General features: G+C 48.1%; 1 protein-coding gene across 3 annotated transcripts in view; it reads left to right on the top strand.

Annotated features, from left to right (window-relative positions):
• LOC310712330 (retroviral integration site protein Fli-1 homolog) overlaps window positions 1-21,399 on the top strand; it is a 29,361-nt gene extending 7,962 nt beyond the window's left edge. The window contains exons 2-9 of one of the 3 annotated variants that reach the window (XM_083515264.1): window positions 9,947-10,152; window positions 12,031-12,188; window positions 13,327-13,530; window positions 14,593-14,679; window positions 15,328-15,393; window positions 16,979-17,038; window positions 18,518-18,565; window positions 19,084-21,399. In XM_083515264.1, coding sequence (XP_083371390.1) covers window positions 9,947-10,152; window positions 12,031-12,188; window positions 13,327-13,530; window positions 14,593-14,679; window positions 15,328-15,393; window positions 16,979-17,038; window positions 18,518-18,565; window positions 19,084-19,598 — 1,344 coding nt within the window. In that variant the 3' untranslated portion in view covers window positions 19,599-21,399. The remainder of the gene's footprint in view (window positions 1-9,946; window positions 10,153-12,030; window positions 12,189-13,326; window positions 13,531-14,592; window positions 14,680-15,327; window positions 15,394-16,978; window positions 17,039-18,517; window positions 18,566-19,083) is intronic. The other 2 variants (XM_083515265.1, XM_083515266.1) reach the window with 2 other exon arrangements.
• Window positions 21,400-21,814: the final 415 nt, after the last annotated feature.

The following is a 21,814-nucleotide window of genomic DNA, read 5'->3' as shown; positions in this document are numbered from 1 at the left end:
GCAAGGTGTGCTGGAAAGAAGAAAGGAGAAAAATGACTGAGAAACAACTTAGCAAGCAAAGAGAGATGCCTTTGACTGCAGTGCTGCACCCCTGTGGGGAACAAGTCCTTCTTTAAATGACCTTGCTGTAAGATCTGGACTACCTCCATGCAGGCTGGAGGTGTACGCATGTGAATAAATCACATTTCTTAAAGCTGTGACAGTCTCTGCCGCGTCTTCAATTCTCCAAACGATCACAAACCCTGGGTGGGCGCCTGGATTGCCCTGGAATTTTGCTACCTCTCGGCAGAGAGTAGGGGCAGAGCCAAACTTTTGCGACACTAAATTTAAAACAGCATCATACGATTTTAAAGTCATGGCTTCCCCCCAAAGACTCCTGGGAACTGTAGTTTGTTAAGAATGCTGAAGAGTCGCTAGGGGACCTCTAGTCCCCTCACAGAGCTACAATTCCCAGAGTTCCCTGGGAAAGAGGGTTGATTGTTAAACCAGTCTGGGAACTGTAGCTCTGTGAAGGAAATGGTAGTCTCAGCACCCTTAACAAACTACAGCTCCCAAGGTTCTTTGGGGGAAGCCATGGCTATTTAAAGTGGTATTATGGTGCCTTAAATGTATGGTGTGCTTGTGGCCCAAGACAGCAGGCATACGGGATTTGGCTGAGGGTAAAGTGAGCTTGGTGGGGTACTGCTCCATTTACATTAATGGGCCAGCCTCCATTGGCTGCAGTAGTTTGGTCCACAGTCTCTAAATGTTATTTTTCATTCTAGTTGCTTTGCGCTCTCCGTGTGTGTTTTGCTGCGTTTTAGCAATCTTTGTCTAATCTTACCTCATCAGTTCTTCAGAGTTAGGATCCTTATCGTACACTGGCTATCTTTCAAAAAGCAGCTGACTAATCAATTGCACTCCTTTCAGCAATTGTAAAAAGAGATACAATGTGAGGAAGGGCCATAGCTCAGTGGTGGAGCATCTGCTTTGCAGGCAAATTATCCCTGGTTCAGCCCCCAGTGTCTCCTGGCAGTGATGGGATAGTTCTTGTTCTCAAACCCTGGAGAGCTGCTGCCAGCCAGTGCAGACAACATTGAGCTGCATGGCCTCAATTCCTCAGTCAGCTCAGGCCAGAAGACTGCAGGGCAGCAAGGCAGGCTGCAAACCATGAGAATCCCTAATCTGTTTGATTGCCCAGTGTCAGGAACACACACTCTAGATCCCCCCGGAAAAACCTGGAGAAAAATTATATAGACCACAGCAACTCCCCTTTCCTGGTCCTCAAGTCTGCCCTGAGTATCCAGCTGAGCACAGCTAGGTGAGACCAACTCCACCCTGTTCATCATCCACCAAGGTATCAGGGATACAAACCAGATTGGCCTCCTCACCCATAATCAGATCATAGATGAGGGGGTCTTATTCAGAGTCAACCTGGCATTTAGCAACAGCAGCTGTAGACCCAAGGGTTCCTCTCCTCCCGGACAAAACTCCCTTCCCTTGGTGAAAATTAACAACACCTATGACAGCAATAAAAACCCCACAAATTAAAAACAGTTAAAACAACTAAAGCGATTAAAAACAGGTTAAGACGGTGGCTGCTTTCAGTCTGCATACAATATGTAGCTGATCACTTTCTCCCATTTGACATTGCATTTAATTTTCAATGAAATGAACAGGGTAGAATAACGTAACGACAGTGTAATTTTTGTAATTACCGGTAATTGCAGAACTTACATACTTTTGCTACAGAGGACGGTGAGACGAATAACGTGGATTTTAGCAGAAGGCAAATTGCAGCAGAACAGAAACAGTTACACGTATCAAACACGTGGGGCCAAGCAAAACAATTATTTATTAAGCAGCGGTCTCACTCAGTGTAAGGAGGCACAGGGGACAAAGAGGCCTTGCAGCTTGAGGGAGTATCAGCAGAAGAGGGAGTATCAGCTGGTGTGGCCTGCCATGCAAGCTACACCTGCTAAAATTATATCCTCTTCACAATTATTAAAAGCGCACCGGTCCCTTTTTTTGCATCTGAGTACCATGGTGGGACGTGGGTGGAGCTATGGTCTAAACCACTGAGCCTCTTGGGCTTGCCAATCAAAAGGTTGGTGGTTCAAATCCCCGTGATGGGGTGAACTCCCATTGCTCAGTCCCAGCTCCTGCCAACCTAGCAGTTCAAAAGTACACCAAAAAAGTGCAAGTAGATAAATAGGTACCACTCCAGCGGGAAGGTAAATGGCATTTCTGTGCACTGCTCTGGCTTCTCCAGAAGTGGCTTAGTCATGCTGGCCACATGACCCAGAAAAACTGTCTGCGGACAAATGACAAACGCCAGCTCCCTCAGCCTGTAGAGCGAGGTGAGCGCCGCAACCCCAGAGTCGTCTGTGACTGGACCTAACTGTCAGGGGTCCTTTACCTTTACCTTTTTACCATGGTGGTGGGGAAGGAGATTTTCATTGGGATTAGAGTGGGAAATTAAAGCCCTTTTCCCATGTCATGGCCCTGATCCACTTCTGATCCCTTTACCATTTATTTGAGTCTCTTTGTGTCAAAATCAGACACACAGTGTAATTATTTAGTGGACAGAAGTCTTTGATGGTCAGCTTGCTTGGTTTTCTCATCAAACCAGGCCAGGATGATTGACAGTAACCTGGAAAAACACCAGTCCATTCTGCTTCAGTACTTTTAACAGAAGTTGTGATTTGTAGGAGTGAGCGTGTGAAGCTGTTCAGGCATGGAAATGAAACACTGAATGGTGGTGCAGAGTGAATTCTTTAAGGGACATGCGCATCAGGGTCTGGCTCAAAATTGGCCACTTGACATATTAGGCAAGCGTATGGTGTGCATATATATTGCTTCATTTCATGGGAAGATTCTCCATTTCATTCCTGTATTGCTTTTCTTGTATGTTCTGTCCTCCATTTCTCCCTTTCCGCATTCTAGTTTAAATAGAAGAGTTTCTAAAATTAAATTCTAAGGTAATGCAAAAGAGGACACAGATACCTGCACTGTTAATTTGTGTAAAAAAAAAAAAAAAAAAAAAGGAGAGTTCAGCAGGCATAGTATGTCCTGGGCTTATCTCTTCTACATAACTGTTAAAGGTGCAGGAGTACCTGCCTTTCCATCCAAATACCTTATCACAAATCGTACTTTCTGGCCTGGAAACAGGGTGGATGGATGCAAAGGAAGGCATAGTTGCATAGAATAGAGGCAGGCATAGGCAAACTTGGCCCTCCAGATGTTTTGGGACTACAACTCTCACGATCCCTAGCTAACAGGACCAGTGGTCAGGGATGATGGGAACTGTAGTCCCAAAACATCTGGAGGGCCAAGTTTGCCTTTGCCTGGAATAATGTCAGCAGGTGTAGCTGAAATTTTCACGCAAGGCACATCATTTGAAATTCTCTCTTCTACGCAACTATTAAAAGTACTGCAGAGGAGCTTTCTTTTCTGAAAGTAGGTCATGCTCAGTTTGTGTCAGTTCCTCCAATTTGTTCCCCCTTCCAGATCACCAGAGTGCCTATCTGCAGGGATCAAATACTGCAAGCAAAGGACGAAACAAGAATGAAAGCGCAACCTTTACAGGATTGTCCTATGCACAGCTGTAGCGAGATTATTTTTGTAGAGTGTTTCGGCAACACACAGGCACTCCTGTGTCTTCATGCAATTTTGTTTTCGGTCCCGCCCAGTCTGCTTTTTCAGTTTGATCCGTACTCACGATAGTCAGTGAAGATACGCGTTCGTGAAACTCAGCACCGAAAGAATCTTGATGCAATCGTGCACAGAAGTACACCAAGATGGTTAAAATAGCAAAAACAAGAAGCCGAGGTAGTGCAGATGGCCAATGGGAAACTGTAGGAAGTGAAAGCTGTGGCCAGTAGTTTGCAAACAGTACTCTGTAAGATGACTGAACTTTTTTGTTGTTGTTGTTAAGGAACAACTAATCGTTGAAGGCATTTGAGAAGAACAAAACAGGCAGTTTGGAACTCCCAAAACTCAGGAATAAATTGGGATGGGGACAATTTCCAAATCATCCCTAGTCTGGAGGAGCTGCTGGTTTCTTTCCCCGGAACCCTAGCTTTCAATCTGTGTACTGGAGGGCCCTAGGGATCTTCAGAAGCTTACCGGGGGCTCCTGAAGGACAGTATCAGTCAGTAATAGTAGCCAAACTTCTCTGAATGGCAGCTGGCCCACCACAACTCAATTTCACAGCCGCAGGATGTGCTGCGAAGGATTGCATTGGGTGACCCGGGGCCAAAGAGGGCAGGTTCCTCCCCATGTAATTAATTGCACAGAAAAGAAATTCCAGCAGGTATAGTTTGCACGACACCTGCTAAAATCCCCTCTGCTAGTCACTTAATTGAAGGTGCAGCAGCCTTCTCCTTGTGCCCATCTCTTTGTCCATGCTCCCAGTTTGTGCAGGACAGCATCCCCCTGAATGCTGGTCACTGGGGGGGGCAACAAGAGGAGAGGTCTTTGGTCCCCGTGCTGCGGTGGCTGGTGCCCATTGCAACTGATGGGGCAGAAGGCAGTGAGCCCCAGCGCTACTTGGAGCCAGAGCAAAGGACTTCTAGCTTTGACCCCATCTCCTCCCTCCTGAGTTATACAAAGGCAACACTGAGACTCAGGAGGAGGAGGAGCCAGACAGGGTGAGTGGTAGAGCATCTTTTGGGCATGCAGGAGGTCCCAGATTCAATCCCCACATCTCCCCTTAAGGCTGGGAGAAAGACCCTTGTCTGGAACCCCGGAGAACTGCTGCCAGGCTGTGTTAGACAATTCTGCGCAAGCAAGACCAGTGTTTGAATCAGTACAGTATAACCTAAGAGTCTCATCTACAAATCTTTAATGCACAAGCAGGTGGAGACGGGAGGAAGTGTTTTCTTTAGGTACTTCTCTGCTAAGCTGTTTAGGGCTTGAAAGGTAGGTGCCAGCACCTCGCACTGGACTCAGAAGTAAATAGGCAGCCAGTATAATTATTTCAGAAGTTGTGTAATATGGCTTCAGATAAGAATTATAGCAGCCTAATTTTGAATTCTTTGACACTGTGTAACAACAACAACAACAACAACAATAGTAACAGTCCTAGTATATTAGGATTGCCATATTTCAAAAAGTGAAAATCCGGACACAAAAGTTGTTAAACTTTTTTTGGCAAAGTTGTTGAGCTTTATTGGCAGAAACACAAACAATAATGTAGTTTTTGAGCTATTTTAAATGGAAACTGCCCAAAACGACACTGCCGACATGGGTTGACATATGTCCAGGTTTTCCTGAACATTTTAGCGATTTCCGCCCGGACACTGCTTCCGACTGCAGTCTTCTGGCCGTATCCAGGAAATTCCAGACATATAGCGACCCTACATAGTTAATGCTCAGTGAACACCTTTCGCTTTCTGTTCCTCACTGTTATATACCTCTTGCTGGACTTCCCCAAAACTGTTCAAAACCTCTGCCTCCTTCTCCTCTAAGTATTCTTATAGTCTCCTTGTCTGAAATTTGCTGCCCGTATCGATGGGAATTTCTGTGTGAAAACGTTAAAGTTGTTTTACTGAATTGTCTGCTCAAGGACTCCCCTCCTTTCCCCAAACGTGACAGGAGAAAGATCTGAGAGACACGCCGAGAGAAATATTCTGACCCATCTAGAGTTAACAGGCTACTGATTTTCTGTGTTTCTTTTCCAAGAGACACTGGTCATTCCTTAGGCAGCCCTGTACTGGGAAGTTTTTAATGTTTGATGTTTTGCTATGTTTTTATTATGTTGAAAGCTGCCCAGAGTTGCTGGGGCAACCCAGGCAGATGGGCGGGGTAGAAATAATACGACAACATCATTATTTTTAATACTATTATTATTATTATCATTGTGAAGGACTGTCAGTCCTCGTTTGGCTGTCTGTTTCTTTGCTGGAGTGGGGGAGGGGTTTGCTCCCATGGGTTTAATAATTTTTCTGCCTGCTGCAGCAATTGTAATATGCCATGCTAGATGCAGCACAATTTTAAATTGTATCTTTATTGCTTCTTTTATTTCTTGAATTGCGTTTTATTGTATTACAATTTTCATTTCGTAGGAACAGAACGTAGAGCAGTATCACAGCACTTCAAACTGTCTTCCCCCAAAGAATCCAAGAAACTCTAGTTTGTTAAGGATGCTGTGAGTTGCTAGGCAACATCTGTTTCCTTCACAGATTCACTTTGATTGTGACTTCAAGCTGGGGATGATGTGAGCCCTTACCTGCCATTTAGCATGGTACAGGAGGTCCGGTGTGGGCTTCTCATCTTCCTGAGAATGAGGCCTAAGTCACCCTAGTAGCCCAACGATTCCTCTGAGTATCATATGAGGGGATCACAGAATCATCATCATCACTTTATTTGTACGCCGCCTTTCCATAGTTAAAACAATGCTCAACGATGGCCCTTGTGGTCTCTTCCAACTCTATGATTCTATGATTCAAGGCGGCTTACAACATGACAAGTTTTACACAATTACCAACACAACAAAAGTCATAAACCATAAATAAAACACATCAAAAAGTACACAACCAAATGGAAAACAATTTCCACATAAATCATAAAATCTAGAACTAAGAATACAGCATTAATATGAATCACAATTTAAAATGACATAGATAAAAACAATTAAACAAAAAGAAAAGAAAACGTTATACACCTTGCATATAAAGATGGACATTTGAGCTCCAGCACTGCATGTTAGTAGTAGGAGCTTTGTTAACCATGATTAATATGAACCAGGATTCCTTATTAACCCAAGTTTTAACCAAATTAAAAAACAACTAGAAACAGTGGTTCTGAGGCTCAGTTATTTCACATCTTGAATGACTAAATTGTACCATATAATCATAGAATTGCAGAGTTGGAAGGGTCATCTAGTCCAGCCTCCTGCAATGTAGAAATCTTTTGTCCAATGTGGCACTCGAACCCGCAACCCTGAGATTAAGAGTCTCATGCTCTACTGATGGAGAACAGAGCAAGTTCCGTGGGCATGAACCTGACTATTGGGAACAGAATGGAGTGTGCTGTAGAAAGGCCTGGCCACCTGGCTAGAATGCTGAAGAGGAGCTTTCTACACTGCAATATTTTGTTGCAGTGCCTCCCTCCTCCCCCACTTTAGTATAAGTGATTTTATCTGCCAGGCCCCATCAGCTTTGCTCTGTGGGCTTGAGGCAGCAAGCATGTGTTTGCTGAAGGAGCCAGGAGAGAAGCAAACCACACAGCTCTCTTCCCCCTGCATTGGATGATACCATCTCCCCACCAGTGGTGCCTGCAGAAATGTCTGCTCAGCACCCCCAAAGACTTCTGCTTTTGGTGCATGAAGGAGCGCGCAGCAGCACCCTGGCGCTGGGTGTTGGGAAACAGGCGCCTCATGCAAACTCTCCTGCAAGACAAATTTCGAGCCTATGGGGCCTGGTCTGTACTATTCTGCAGGAGGGGAATGGCGTATTTCAATGTTCCCATTCTTTTAGTTTTGGCTTTTTAAAATCTCCCTGCAAGTAGAGGTTTAGTATAGCAGGAAGATAGCTGAGCTCAAACCTTTCTCCTGAATGTGCTCCCCACCTCGTGTTTTCCCCATCAGCAGGCAGGAGTTACTGGTTTTCCTTTTCCTTTTTTTTTTTTGCATGGGAGAGTATTCAAAGACACTATCCCCATCCTGAAGCTTGAAGTCACACCTGCCGGAATTTTTCCTCCTTGTTCTCTTGCACATGACAGGGTCTATTTATGTAGGATCGGATAATCGTTATGTTGTGGGATGGCCACCTGTCATGGAAGCATTCCAGGGGGTTGGAAGAGATGGTCCTTGGGGCAGGGGCGGAGCAAGGTGGGTGCGGTCCTCCCCTTGTGTCACCTCTGAGGGGGATGACAAATGCTGTGTGGCCCTCAATGTCTGTGAGAGACTCTGTGGCTTTGGCGTGCGCTGGCTTCCCGCTGCCAAAACGGTCTGCTGTAGGGCGGCAGGCAGACTCCTCGTTGCAAGGCACGTGATCTCTACAAAAAAAGCTCAAAAACTCTAGCTCCCCCCCAAAATATGAAATAAAGTCAAACCATTTTTGCAGGCAAAAAAATAAAATAAAAAATTCAATGTGTGCGTGGGGGGTGTGCCAAGAAATTTTCCACACCGGGTACCACCTGACCTTGCTACACCACTGCCTTGGGGGTCCCTTCCAATTGTATGATTGCTCTGTCCATTGAACCACACGGGCTGTTTAGACTCAGGAACCCCGAGGGAGCTGGTTTTCTTTTGTGACTGGACTTAAGAGCTCCAGCGCTGATTGCGAGCAACCTCCTCCCTCAGTTTCCTGAGCTGGGGGTGCGTCATCGCCCGGGAATTCCATTGTCGAGATAGGGCCGGGATTTGTGGAAACCTCGCTGTGCAGTCCTGGGAAAGCTCAGCCATTGACTTCCCCACCTGTTGCGTTTTTCAAACCAGAACCTGCCGTACGGAGCCGGCCCAATTGTTAGGCAGGGTAAGGCGGCAGATACTGGAGCGGTGGGCAGCAAAGTTCTGGAGGACCAAGCTCTGTGGTGCACACAACCTGCCCTCTGCACTAGGGTAGAATCAATTTGTCAACTGCACTTTCTTATCTTCCCCGGTTTAGGTTCGTTTTGCCACATTTCTGTATGTTTCCAAACTCTTATTGGAAAAAAATGCAAGCAGATTATTAGTGTGTGTTTCTCCGAATGCACTCATATTTGCACAGCATTTTCCCCTAACAGCATACATGGAGGGAGCCCCACCAACCTGGGCCATAGTTGGAGCATTTGCTTTGCAAAACGTCCCAGGCTCAACCCCCGGTGTACTCAGGTAGGGCTGGGAATAACCCCAGTCTGAAATCCTGCAGAGCTGCTGTGTAGACAGTTCTGAGCTAGATGGACCACTGGTCTGACACAGGATCAGGCATTTCCTATGTTCGCCCAGGAAGCAAAACATATTGGGTCTCCCCTGCTACTACAGCTCTCAAGTGACTTTATATCTGCTTTTCAAAGCCCTGGTGAGAAGCCATTGGGACTTGAGAGACAGAAGTGTTTGATGTTTTGGTTTCAGTCCTGCATAATCCCAGCTCTCTCTGTACTCAGTTTCCATTCCTTCTGGGACCAGCCCTACTGTTTGGCAGGGTGAAGCGACTCAGCTCAGGCTGCAAATTGGGGTGGCCAAATGCAAAAGAAAACAGGGTTCCTGTGCCTTGAACAGTCATGTAGAAAGGATTTCAATACCTGCTGAAATTCCTGGGGCAGGAACCTTGTCCTCCCTGCTGCAAATCCTGCAGTACTTTTGGGGAGCACTGAACTTGTTCATCCTTCTTAGCTTATTATTGTCCTTTCTTTTAACCAATAGGGTTTAGATTTTTCTGCCTCTGGCACCGACATTCTTTCATTCCCAGAAAAGGGGAGGGATGGCAAATTCTTTGGAAACCTAACATTACTGGAAGTGGCAGCATTACTGAGAAGATCAGTCTCATGAGAGAAGCATGGCCCAGTCATTGCATTGTTTTAACTTCAAGCGTGTTGTTAAAAACTCTTTCATCTACTCGGGCTTTTAAAGCCAATTTACCCTAATAGGTTTGTTTTCTTTAGAGTTCCAAATGTGTGTGTGTGTGTGTGTGTGTGTGTCTCTCATCCTTGTTTTCTGATGGTTCTGTTTAGGTTGGCTTCTTTGATTGTTTTATTGTTGTATGTTGCCATGAGTTTGGGGAACTATGAATAATAATAAGAATAATAAGTATTGTTATTATTAATCATTCCCCCCATTCCTGTAAGGAGCTCAGAGTTCTCCCATGTGCTCCAGCAGACATTTTGCATGGACTGGGGAACCTTTGGCCCTCCCAGATGTTGCTGAGCTACAGTTGCCATCTTCCTTGACTGGCGCTGATGGGAGCTGGAGCTCGCAAGATCCTCTTCCCTTGATTCCCAAACCCTGATCCTTTGCTTGTACACTTTCCCCCCACGCTTGCAGGAGGCGCTGTCAGTCGTAAGCGAGGACCAGTCCATATTCGACCCATCCTTTGGCACCCCGCACCTCCTGAAGACAGAGCTGCCCTCGGTGGACAACTACGGTGGCAAGGAGGGCATCGGTCTGGAGGAGCCCCAGTGGCAAGCCCAGGCCAACAGCAGAGGCCATGTGGTGAAGCAGGAGAATGAGCAGGTCAACTGCTCCAGCAGGTCAGTGGCACTTCTTTGAGCTGGCTAGCAGAAATCTCCCTTCCTCCCAGCAGCCATCATCAAGCTTGAAGGGCTAATTTTCTTGTAATCATGTGGCTGCTTAAGGCCCAGGAACCAGCTGACAGGGACTGCATACACGCCATCCAGTCAAAGCATGCTCTCCCCAAAAGAATCCTGGGAGTTGTAGTTTGTTAAGGGTCCTGGGAATTATAGCTCTGTGAGTTTCCAGGATTCTTTGGAGGCGCTTTAAATGTGTGTTGTATATGCAGCCTAGCCTTCCCTGCCTCTACAGCTCGCCTAACCCAGATCTCTGCATTCTTTCCATCTGAGGTGGCCGCTTTTTCTTTCTATTTTGCTCTACTGTGCCTTTAAGAGCAGGCTGCTTACAGGGACATAAAGAGCAGGCGCCGAGAGGCGATCCTTTTACCTCCATATTGCCTGCCCGCTTCTTGCAAACCAGGCTGCTGTTTAAAGCGCAAAGCGCAAACCAGGCTTTATTATTATTGTTATTCCTGGTCAGTTGGCAACCCTTCTGAAGCTCTTGGGCTTGTTTGCCCTGCCGTTGCAAAGATCTGATGCACAGAGGCAGGGCAGGCCATTGGTGGCTGGTACCCACTGGGACTGGCAGAGTGAGTGGCAGGGAGGCCAGCGATAGGCAGATCTAACCAGGACCTGGGAGACCAGGGTTCGAATCCCCCCTCAACCATGGCCCTGTATCTCAGCCGAACCCACCTCACAGGATTAAATGAGGAGGCCAGGGAGCCAGGGTACACGCCACTCTGAACACCTTGAGGGAAAGGGTAGAATACAAATGCAATGAATACATATAAATATTCTTCTTAACGGACCCTGCTGCAGTGAGGATGGGGTGATTCCCTACCCTGCTGCAGCGCCTGGGCCTTTCAGACCAACTTTACTGGCTGCAGGACGTATCTTCCCCTGGAGCTTGTGGCTGCTCTCAAACCCACAGGAAACAACTCACTTCCCCTTCAGCCAAGCAGTTTATATTAGGCGAATTTGCATCAACCAACGGGCATCTGGTGCAAAAGAGGTTAGCGTAGTTCAGGGCTTCCCAACTTCTTTCTAAAGGAGGCTGAACCTCAGCTCAAGCCCTGCTCAAAAGGAAGGTGAACTCGAGGGAGGGACGCAGCTACAATTCCCAGAGTGGCTTAACCACCACCCCTCTTCGCAAGGAATGCTGGGAATTGTAGCTCTGTGAGGAGGACAGGAGACTCCTAACAATTCTCAGCAGCTACTAGACAAACTACAGCTCCCAGAATTCTCTGGGGGTGAAGTCGCCACTGTTTGAAATGGTATCATAGTGCTTTTAATTGATGGTGTGGATGTTGGCCCAAGATGCCACAGCCACCACAGAAAAAGCCATGCTCAGGAGGAGGAGGCAGCACATGAAGAAGGGTCTCAGAGGATGGCTGGTTTCTGCCTCTGTCATTGGTGCACATAGAGACCTATAAGCTCAGCTAACTAGCCAGGCTAGAGGCCTTGTGCCTTATTTTGTGCTAGGAGCAGCTTTAGTCCCAAGGTTGTAAACAACATTCCTAAGTGTCTACATTTGACAATGAGATGTGCTCTGCTCAAATGTCCTAACCCCCTCAGGTAGAAAAGGAATGCAAAGAGACCACCTGCAGCAGGGGCTGCTTAGAGAGAGAGTCCGTTGTTTCCTTGCCGAATGAATATGTAATGAAGGAAAGACCATACATGGTATAATTCGTATTGTGTTGTAACTTTAGATTGGAGGAAGATTTTTGCTATATCATCACCTGCGAAATGCTGGGAGAGCGCCATTCAGTTGTGGCAAGTTTTCAGACCTCAGTGAGCACGTTGTCCAACAAAGTCTCCTCTCCCTCTCTTCTCCACCAGCAGGCAATCGCCCGTGGACTGCAGTGTGACACGGAGGGGCAAATCAGGGGGAGCAGTTGACCCGTCCCAGGTATCCTATCCAGCAGGATACAACAACCAGCGCAGCAGCCCACCTGTTAACCCCCCCAGCGAGGAGAAGAGGGTCATTGTCCCAGCAGGTCAGTATATGGGGGCTTTCTGGCATCTCCCCGCCCTTCTCCCCGACTTCTGGTTCACACTATGCTGAACTCAGCTACAAGCTCTCTCTACACACGTACAAGGGTGCGTGTGAAATAGTGTGTGCTTGTTGGTTTCTGCAGCTGAGCTTTTGTGTGCACAGACTGTACACTTGTTGAATGTAATGTGCGAATACCCCTGCTGGCTTCTTGTATTGGGGAACAGCCTTTTCTTCCAGTAATGGCTGGTTTCCACCTGCTGTGGGCAACTACCAAATCCCATTTGTAACCTGTACTCTTGACACAAGGGATGGTGACCAAATCACTTCATTTAGAACAAACTCTTACACATGTAAAGCATGAGAAAAGCCCACCAGAAACCTGTGTCCTTTCAGCTGCTTCTAGAACTCCTCAGCTTTTGTGTAAAACCAGGACTACACTAGAAAGTAAGGGGTGTTGGTGGTGGATGACTGTTCAATTAGACGTGACAGGAAATCACACATCACATGCTCAGAGGCACAACCATCTTACATATTCCCGGTCTGAGTTCTAAACTTCAAAATAGGTCAAGAAAGGCCTATGGATGGTGTAATGTTAAGAAATTCCAGGACATGTTTTATGCGAACCATTTCACCAAACATAAGAGCACCCCGCAGAACCGATTATGGTAGGGTTGCCATAATTCAGAAAGAGAAAACCCAGACAGAAAAGTTGTTGATTCCGTTTCGCAAAATCGCAAAGAAATGAGGTTTCAGAGGTATTTCCCCCCCAGAAATCGCTGATATCGCCACTTCCAATATGGGTTGCACCATGCATTTAAAGCACATGACTCCCCCCTCAAAGTATGCTGGGAACTGTAGCTTGTTAAGGGTGCCAGGAATTGTAGCACTATGAGTGGTAAATTACAGTTCCCAGGATATTTTAAAGCATGCGCCTTTGATGTATGGTGTGTACTCAGAGGTAGCCTCACTATCATATTGCCCCAAAGTATCCTGGGAACTAGAGTTTGCTAAGCGTGCTGGGAATTAGCTCTGTGAGGTGTGAAGTACAGTTCCCAGGGGCCTGCAGAGGGTGTTCTGCCCAAGGAACATCCAAAACCTGGAGCCAACATTGTACCCAGACACCTGTATCTCTCCAACAGACCCTGGCGTGTGGACCCACGAGCACGTCCGCCAGTGGCTTGACTGGGCAGTGAAGGAGTATGACCTCATCGACGTTGAAACCGGCCTCTTCCAGCATGTGGACGGCAAGGAGCTGTGCAAACTTGGCAAGGAAGGTTTCCTGCGGCTCACTACACCATACAACGCCGACGTGTTGCTGTCTCACCTCAATTACCTGCGCCAGAGTAAGGCCATTGACAGGCTCGGGGTGGCAAAACTCAGTTTTCAGATAGAGGCTGCGTGTGGAACAGGGGGGCGTTGAACAATAGCCACTTCTAAAAAGTGCTTTCTGCTCCCTCATGGGGAGCTGGTTATCTGAACCATGCAACACTATCAGGAGAATTGCATGACAGATCTGTGGCAAAATTGCAGTGCTGGATAGTAGGAGTATTCATTTCCTCCAAAAACGCTTTGCATGTAGAGCATTAGCCGCTCAGGGCTTCCATGACACACTAACTTTCCATGTGTGGGGTGGTTTCAAAGAAGGGATACGCATTCAAATGAAAGATCCTCCGCTTCCAGTCTGAAGCAGTGCAAGAATCCTATAATGCTTGACACATGCCCTATGCAAAGTCAGGTTTTTGATCCATCTAGGTTTTTCTTTTCTAGCCCTGCTCCCTGAGACCATGGCACAGTGACAGAGCATGTGTAAGGTCGTAGTTTTGTCCCCCAAGCTCGCCTCTTTGCAGGGGATGGAGAAGAACTAAGAACATCAGAATATGTCAAAGGCCCGTCTAGCCCAGCCAGCATCCTGTTCTCACTGTGGCCAACCACATACCTATGGGAAGCTCAAAAGTAGGAGCTGAGCATAATAGCTGCCTCCCCATCTATGATGCCTAGCAACTGATATTCAAGAGTATACTGCTAGCAACCATGGAAGTAGAACATATCCAATGTGGAATTTGAGACCCTGGACTTAGAGGCCTAGTGGGAAGCAGATTCCTTAGCTCAGGCATAGGCAAACTCGGCCCTCCAGATGTTTTGGGACTACAACTCCCATCATCCCTGACCTGGTCCTGTTAGTTAGGGATGATGGGAATTGTAGTCCCAAAACATCTGGAGGGCCGAGTTTGCCTATGCCTGCCTTAGCTCTTGATCTAGCTTGGAAAGTATTCTATTATTCTGACTGCAACTATGATTACCCTGTGATAATAGCAAACAAAACCTCAATCTGTGACTGGGCAATGACCACCGCAGCCCCTCCTGCCCTCTAATAACTCTTCTGCATTTCTCTCTCCTCCACCCAGGCAGCCCCACTTTTACGTATCCGCCTGCGCCAGTCATTACTCAGCAGACCCCGCCCCCGCCACCCCCGAGGGCCCAAGTCAAATCCGGTAAGTTGCCAGCAAAGCTAATTGCAAGATTGGGACGTGGGGCTGGGATAGGACCCGCGTCTCACAGATCTCACATGAAAGCAAAGTTGTGGTGCTTGAGACTGAGCCACAGAGTCAGGGGAGGTCTGGCTATAGACCCAATCTGGCAATCCTCAGCTTCCGTAGTAGTCATTATCAATATCCCCCGTTCTCTCACATTTTACAGAGAATCATTGATGCCAACCTGCTGCAGGCTGGTGTTTCTCAGTGTTTCATTCCCAACTTTTCCCATATCCAAACTACTGTGTTTTAAAAAGAATAAAATAATTGCAGCTCCAGCCTCTCCAGGTGCAAAACACCACCGAGGCTCTTCAGAGCTACTGCACCTTTAGTTAGAAGCTTCCTCCTCGTAGCTTTTGCCACTAATTGCTTCCTGTTGAAAGCGGCGAAGTGTTAGGGATTGCCCCTTAATTTGTCATGTCTCTGCATGGAGAGCGCATATATATTTGGTTGCTACACAGTATTGCAAGCATGATGTACATGGACAAAATACACCGCCATTTCCCATTTTACAAGACGGGGGTCTCTGAATCATCTGTGAACTGTGTCTTTCCTCCCTGAAATAGCACCTCTGTTTAATTCAGGCCCATTTTCTCTCTCTTGGTACAGAGTCTGCATATGAAGAAATACGGCGCAACAGCTGGGGCAGCGGCTCCATCAGCACAACTTCCAAAGGTACTAGTTAGTCATTCCCAGAATAAAAGCTGGGAAGGCTGCATTTTTAATCTCTCTCCTCTGGTTGTGTTGATATGGGGCAGGGCCATAGCTCAGCGGTCCAGAACATCTGCTTCTAGTGCAGAAGGTCTCAGATTCAATCCCTGGCATCTCCAGCTAGGGCTGGGAGAGACCCTCCTGAATTCTGAATCCTGGAAAGCTGCTGCCAGCCAGTGTGGGCAATCCTGAGCTAGCTGGACGGGGGGGGGGGCAGGGTTGACAGCTCCCGGTTCTCCTAACCTGCTTGGCCAGGAATTAATCATTCTCAGTCTGCATGGACTGGATGGACAAAGCTACAGGTGCCCGATAGGCAGAGGACCCCTCCAGATGTCCTTTTTCCTGTGCACACATGATTATTTGTTCTCATGGAGCCAGAACACAGAGTCATTCAACAAAGCTAAAGGGTATGAGATTCAGGAGAATGAGAGAAGAAGCGCACCCTTAATAATAAGAAGAATTTATTATTTACACCCTGCCCATCTGGCTGGGATTCCCCAACCACTCTGGGCAGCTCCCAACAGAATGTTAAAAACACAATAAGAGATCAAACATTTAAAACTTCCCTAAACAGGGCTGCCTTCAGATGTCTTCTAAAAGTCAGATAGTTGTTTATTTCCTTGACATCTGAAGGGAGGGCATTCCACAGGGCAGGCGCTGCTACCCAAAAGGCCCTGTGCCTGGTTCCTTGTAACTTCACTTCGCGCAGTGAGGGAACTACCAGAAGGCCCTCGGAGCTGGACCTCAGTGTCTGAATAGAACACTGGGGGTGGAGACGCTCCTTCAGGTATACTGGGTTGAGGCTTTAAAGGTCAGCACCAACACTTTGAATTGTGCTCAGAAACGTACTGGGAGCCAATGTAGATCTCGGTGGCCACTTCCAGTCTAGCTGCCGCATTCTGGATTAGTTGTAGTTTCCGAGTCACCTTCAAAGGTAGCCCCACGTAGAGTGCATTGCAGTAGTCAAAGTGGGAGATAACTAGAGCATGCACTACTCTGTTGAGACACAGTCTGTGGGCAGGTAGGGTCTCAGCCTGCATACCAGATGGAGCTGGTAGACAGCTGCCCTGGACACGGAATTGACCTGCGCCTCCATGGACAGCTGTGAACATAGAGATAATGTTAAACTACAGAACTTGCTTCCACAGCAAGCTTCCACCAACCTACATCAACCTACATTGCTTTTACAAGGGGATTAGACAAATTTATAGAGGTTTAAGTGCATTGATGGTTACTCATCCTGATGGCAGTAGGATCCTTTTGAGATCAGTGTGCCCTTGAATACCAGCTGCCGGGAACGAAAGCAGGACAGAGCTATGGGGCTCAGGCCCCTCTTGCAGACTGTCCATAGGCATCTGGTTGACCCCTGTGAGGAACAGGATGCTGGTCTAGGTGGGCCTTTGGCCTGATCCTGCCATGCTGTTCTTTTGTTCTTTTGACTTCAGTCAAGGGGAAATAGCTCTCAGCCCCAGTGAAATCAAATAATTGCATATGGACATCTTTTGTTTCTCTCTCTTAATGCTTCCCTTGCTGCTTTTCCATCTTCAAGGTTCTCCACCACAGATCCAGGGTGTCGGCAGGACTCCTGATTCAACACGCATTGCTCCAGGTACAGTTTTTCACCTTTCCTAGGAGGAGTTTGCACCATTTCCTGCCTTGGGACTGCCACCCTTTTTTTTATCAGCCTCTGTTCCTGTGCTTTTAACAACAGCATCATCTGCAACCCAGCAAGGGCTCCAGTGTATCTCCATCCTGTCAAAAGGATCACCTGCTGATTTCTGTAGATCAGGTTGTTAAAGGCAGAAGAGCAGATTAGGCTCCTCTTTTTCTGGTCAGTTGGCAACCATGCTTTCTAATGACACCACACATTTTGTGATGTGGGGATGGCAAGCATATTCTTATAATGCTTTCAAACGAATATATTTAGCTTGCGCAGGTGGAAGGGGCAAAACAGGACTCTTATATCCACGGTGTTGAAGAGAAAATTTTGACAGGTGCAACTTGTCATGTCAGAGTTCTGAAGGGAAGGAAAAATGTGCACTAGCTAAAAATCTCTCTTCTGTATAAACAGAGGAGATAGATCATGGACTTCAACAGGTCATCCTAGCATCAATGGCATGCCTTTATTTAAATATACGTTCCTTCTTACCCCTAATATATTTTCCACTCACGTTTCATCTCCACAACAGCTTTGTGGGGTTGGTTGTGGCAATTTTTCTGCGGCTGAAGAAAAAAAAGGCTGAGGTGCAGAGATGCTTCCAAGCTGAGCTGTGGGGTAGCCAACTTTTTTTAATGGCAGGGCTCCTGTGCCTTTAACGGCTATGTGGCTAGCAAGAATTCAGCTGACAAAGCTTTTCTCAGCATGGAAAGAACAGTGATGGGGAAAGAATTGTTGGCTTGGTTGGATTTCTGCTTGCCACTCAGCTCCTAAAGACCTTGCTAAGAAGAGAAGTTGACAAACTAACAAGGTGGTGATTTGAACTTGGCTCCCAATGCAATAGCATCTAGTAGGCCATGGATGGGGACCTGTGACCTTCCAGATGCGGTCGGACTTCAACTCCCATCAGACCCAACCAGCATAGCAAAAGCTCAGGGATGATGGGAGTTGTAGTCCAGCAACTTTGGGAGAGGGACCCCAGGTTCCTCATTCCTTGGAGTAGAACATAGTGGCTCTTGGAGCAGTTGGGCCAGAAGGAGGTCTAGTTGTTACTGAGGTGGTCAAGCCTACCTGTACTTGCTTCAAGTGTGGGCTCACATTGCTGAATGCAGAAATGCATATCCTCTCTCCCTGCACAAGGATTGCTAGCATGTCGTGCCTACAGCCTAGCTTTGAACTTGACAGGCTAGTTTTCTATTTGCAGGGACTTTTATTTACTGATATGGAGGAGCATTCAGCCGCATGAGCTGCAACCTGCAGTCTGAAGTGGTACAGCCCAGCCCAGAGCTGTACCACCTCAGCCAGAGCTCAGCCGGGAAGCGCCTGCGAACAGCAGTGAGGCTTTCCAGGCGATGCGACAAGGCAGAGCTGCAGGTGGGGAGGTGCATCTTACTCCAGCCCCTCTCACGACTCCCTTCTCATTCTCACCAGATCCATACCAGGTCCTGGGACCCACTAGCAGCCGCTTGGCAAACCCAGGTGGGTCCAAACGTCTCTTTCTCTTGGGGAGTTAGAGGGTGTGTGCAGACGGGCTCGTGGCACAGAGGTGCCATAATGGGAAAAGAAAGCTTCGCCTGTTGAATCTCTTTCTAAGGCTGGGAAAGGGCAGGGAGATAGCAAATAGGTGCTTGCAGAGACGAAAGCTCCCACCCGTTTAGCGAGCCAAGCTGTTTGCTGTGACAAAAGCTCGGGCAGAGGAGAATATGGGAGTGAGGAGCAATGATGTGCCATGTTCAAAAGCCCAGTGTTGGTCTCCAATAGAGTTGGGGAACCTCCAGCCCTCCGGGTGTCATCGGACTACAACTCCCATCATCCAGTGGTCATGGATGATGGGAGTTGTAGTCCAGCAACATCCAGAGGGCTGCAGGTTCCACAGCACCTGCATTAGACCTGCCCTCTTAGCCCGGCCAACCCACTTGCTGACCAGCTTCGCAGACAGTTTGGAGCTCCCACCTTTGCCCCCAACCCTTAACCAGGCCCCTTCTCTCCCCCTGCAGGCAGCGGTCAGATCCAGCTGTGGCAGTTCCTCCTGGAGCTGCTGTCGGACAGCAGCAACGCCAACTGCATCACCTGGGAGGGCACGAACGGCGAGTTCAAGATGACGGACCCCGACGAAGTGGCTCGGCGGTGGGGCGAGCGCAAGAGCAAGCCCAACATGAACTACGACAAGCTGAGCCGGGCGTTGCGCTACTATTACGACAAGAGCATCATGACCAAAGTGCACGGCAAGCGCTACGCCTACAAGTTCGATTTCCAGGGCATCAACCAGAGCCAGCAAGGGCAGCCGGGAGAACCTGCCCTCTACAAGTACCACCACACGGACCTGCCTTACCTCCCGCCCTACCACCAGCAGAAGGTGGGCTTTGGCCTGGGCCACGCCGCCCAGATGCCCACCTCCCCCACAGGCTTCTTTGGGCCCACCTCCCCCTACTGGAATTCCAGCGGGGGCAACCTCTATCCAAACCCCAACGTGCCCAGGCAGCCCGGAAGCCACTTGAGCTCTTTCTTTTAGTCCCCTTGATGCCTCTGGGGCCCTTCAAGCTACTTGGACTCCTGCGGCAGCCAGCAGAGCTCATTGTTCAGACAGCAGCCGAGCCCCAAGACTGTGAATTATCCTGGGTGGTGTGGATGAGGGTTCTGCCACCAGGGGGCACCCCTCTCATCGCCTTTGGCACTTAGTGCAACGCCCATCTGATCTCCTCCTTCGCCACTAGGAGGTGCTGGACTTGGCTGGAACTTCTACAGCACAGATGGGGAGCCCGCAGCTCTCCTGTTGGTGTTGGGACTACAACTCCCATCTTCTTTGACCCAAGGCTGGGGATGATGGGAATTGGTTCCGGCAACATGGGGAAAGGACCAGAGCTGCCCCATCTGCAGCTCCCGAGCCTAATAAGGGCCTCGAATTTGCATGCACCGTAGCAGAGGGAACTTGAGGTTGCAAGAGACTTGCTTGGCATCTTTTCATGGCTGGCCTAAGACGTTTTGCTAATGACAAACACAGCTGAGCAGAGCAGGCTAAGGTGGGGGAACATCACAGGCCACAGGGGACCTGCAGCCTAGTCCTCCAGCCCTTTGCTGCCACACCTCTCTCTCACACACAAACACACACACATGACCTCTGCCACCTAAGTTGGCTGTCTCACTCTCCCTTAATAGCAGTGGTACCCAGAGTGGTTTTCCAATCAACCCCTCTTCCCAGGGAACTCTGAACTATAGTTCTGTGAGGGGAATAGGGGTTGCCTTAACAACTCTTTGGGACGCGGGTGGCGCTGGGGTCTAAACCACAGAGCCTAAGGCTTGCCGATCAGAAGGTCGGCGGTTCGAATCCCCGCAACGGGGTGAGCTCCTGTTGCTCGGTCCCTGCTCCTGCCAACCTAGCAGTTCAAAAGCACATCAAAGTGCAAGTAGATAAACAGGTACTGCTCCGGCAGGAAGGTAAACGGTGTTTCCGTGCGCTGCTCTGGTTCGTCAGAAGCGGCTTAGTCATGCTGGCCACATGACCCGGAAGCTGTACGCCAGCCCCCTCAGCCAGTAAAGCGAGATGAGCGCCGCAACCCCAGAGTCATCCACGACTGGACCTAGTGGTCAGGGGTCCCTTTAACAACTCTTAGCGCCTCGAGCAAACTACAGTTCCCAAGATTCTTTGGGGGGTGGGGAGCCATGGCGGTTTAAATGTATGCTTTAAATCTAGGGTGTGAATTTGCCATAGTCACCCTTGTAGAAATTAACAGAGAAGACAAAACCAGAATGAGTCAGCTCTGCCAGTCGTTGGTTCTGGCTCCCCCTACTGTTGGGTTCCCTGCTTTCTGCCCTATCAGCCCCAATCGGCCACTGAGGAGGTCAAGCCTATATGTTAAGACTAGCAGCTGCTGGGGGAGGAGAGACATTGACATACAGTACAGCCACAACAATAGCAGCGCCATTTTCTCTTGGAACATCAAATTCCACTCTCTGTTTCCAAACCCTGGTGTGACAATAGAAGTAGCATTTTCCAGCATGGCAGTGATGGTTGAAAAGGGCCTTTGCTCCTGACTTGGGCATTTCCAGTGTATTTGGGCAGTGGGGGGTTGGGAGGGAGATTAAGGTAGCAAGTGCTTATTGGCTAGCACTCATGCCATCACCAGGGCTGCTTTTGCCCCCTTAAGCCAGCCCACATTTTTTGCAACTATTTTTAATGTTTAAATGCTTAAGGTTCATGGTTTTAATTTGCCAGGTGGGTGGGTGGGTGGGTAAGGAAAAGGGAGAACATTTATATTCCTATTTTTTAAAAGATGCATGTGTGGCAGTTTTAAAATAAATATTAAGAGACACAAGGGGTTAAGAAGCACATGTGTATGTATATCAAGAGGGGCTGAACTTAAAACTGCAGTTCTACGATTGCAAACCTCAAAGCACAATGGTTAGACTTAACTTCGTTGAGCTGAGCGAGGCTTTCGAGTGGGCTATTTTGCAACTTCTTTCCAAAGTCTTGAGTATTTTCCAACCTCTTTCCAAAGTCTTGAGCACCTATTGCCTTCTCATCTGTACTAAAAGCTGCTCCGTTTCCTTCCAGAATCCCCACAATGGTTTGGAGTTATGCTATTTTGGGGCAGCGTAGCAAATTGAAAACGCAGACCCAGCCAATGGGCACTACTAGGGTGAGGTCAGGGCAGGTACCCTTGTGGATCCCTGACAATCACTGGTGCTTTAACAAGTGCCCCAGGTTGCCTTGTGGTGATGCCAGGCCTC

This window comes from Podarcis liolepis (assembly GCF_965112155.1).
Source record: "Podarcis liolepis genome assembly, chromosome: 7".
Lineage (NCBI taxonomy): Eukaryota > Metazoa > Chordata > Lepidosauria > Squamata > Lacertidae > Podarcis > Podarcis liolepis.
Note: the sequence above shows the minus strand (reverse complement) of the source record. Positions and strands in the feature narration are given on the sequence as shown.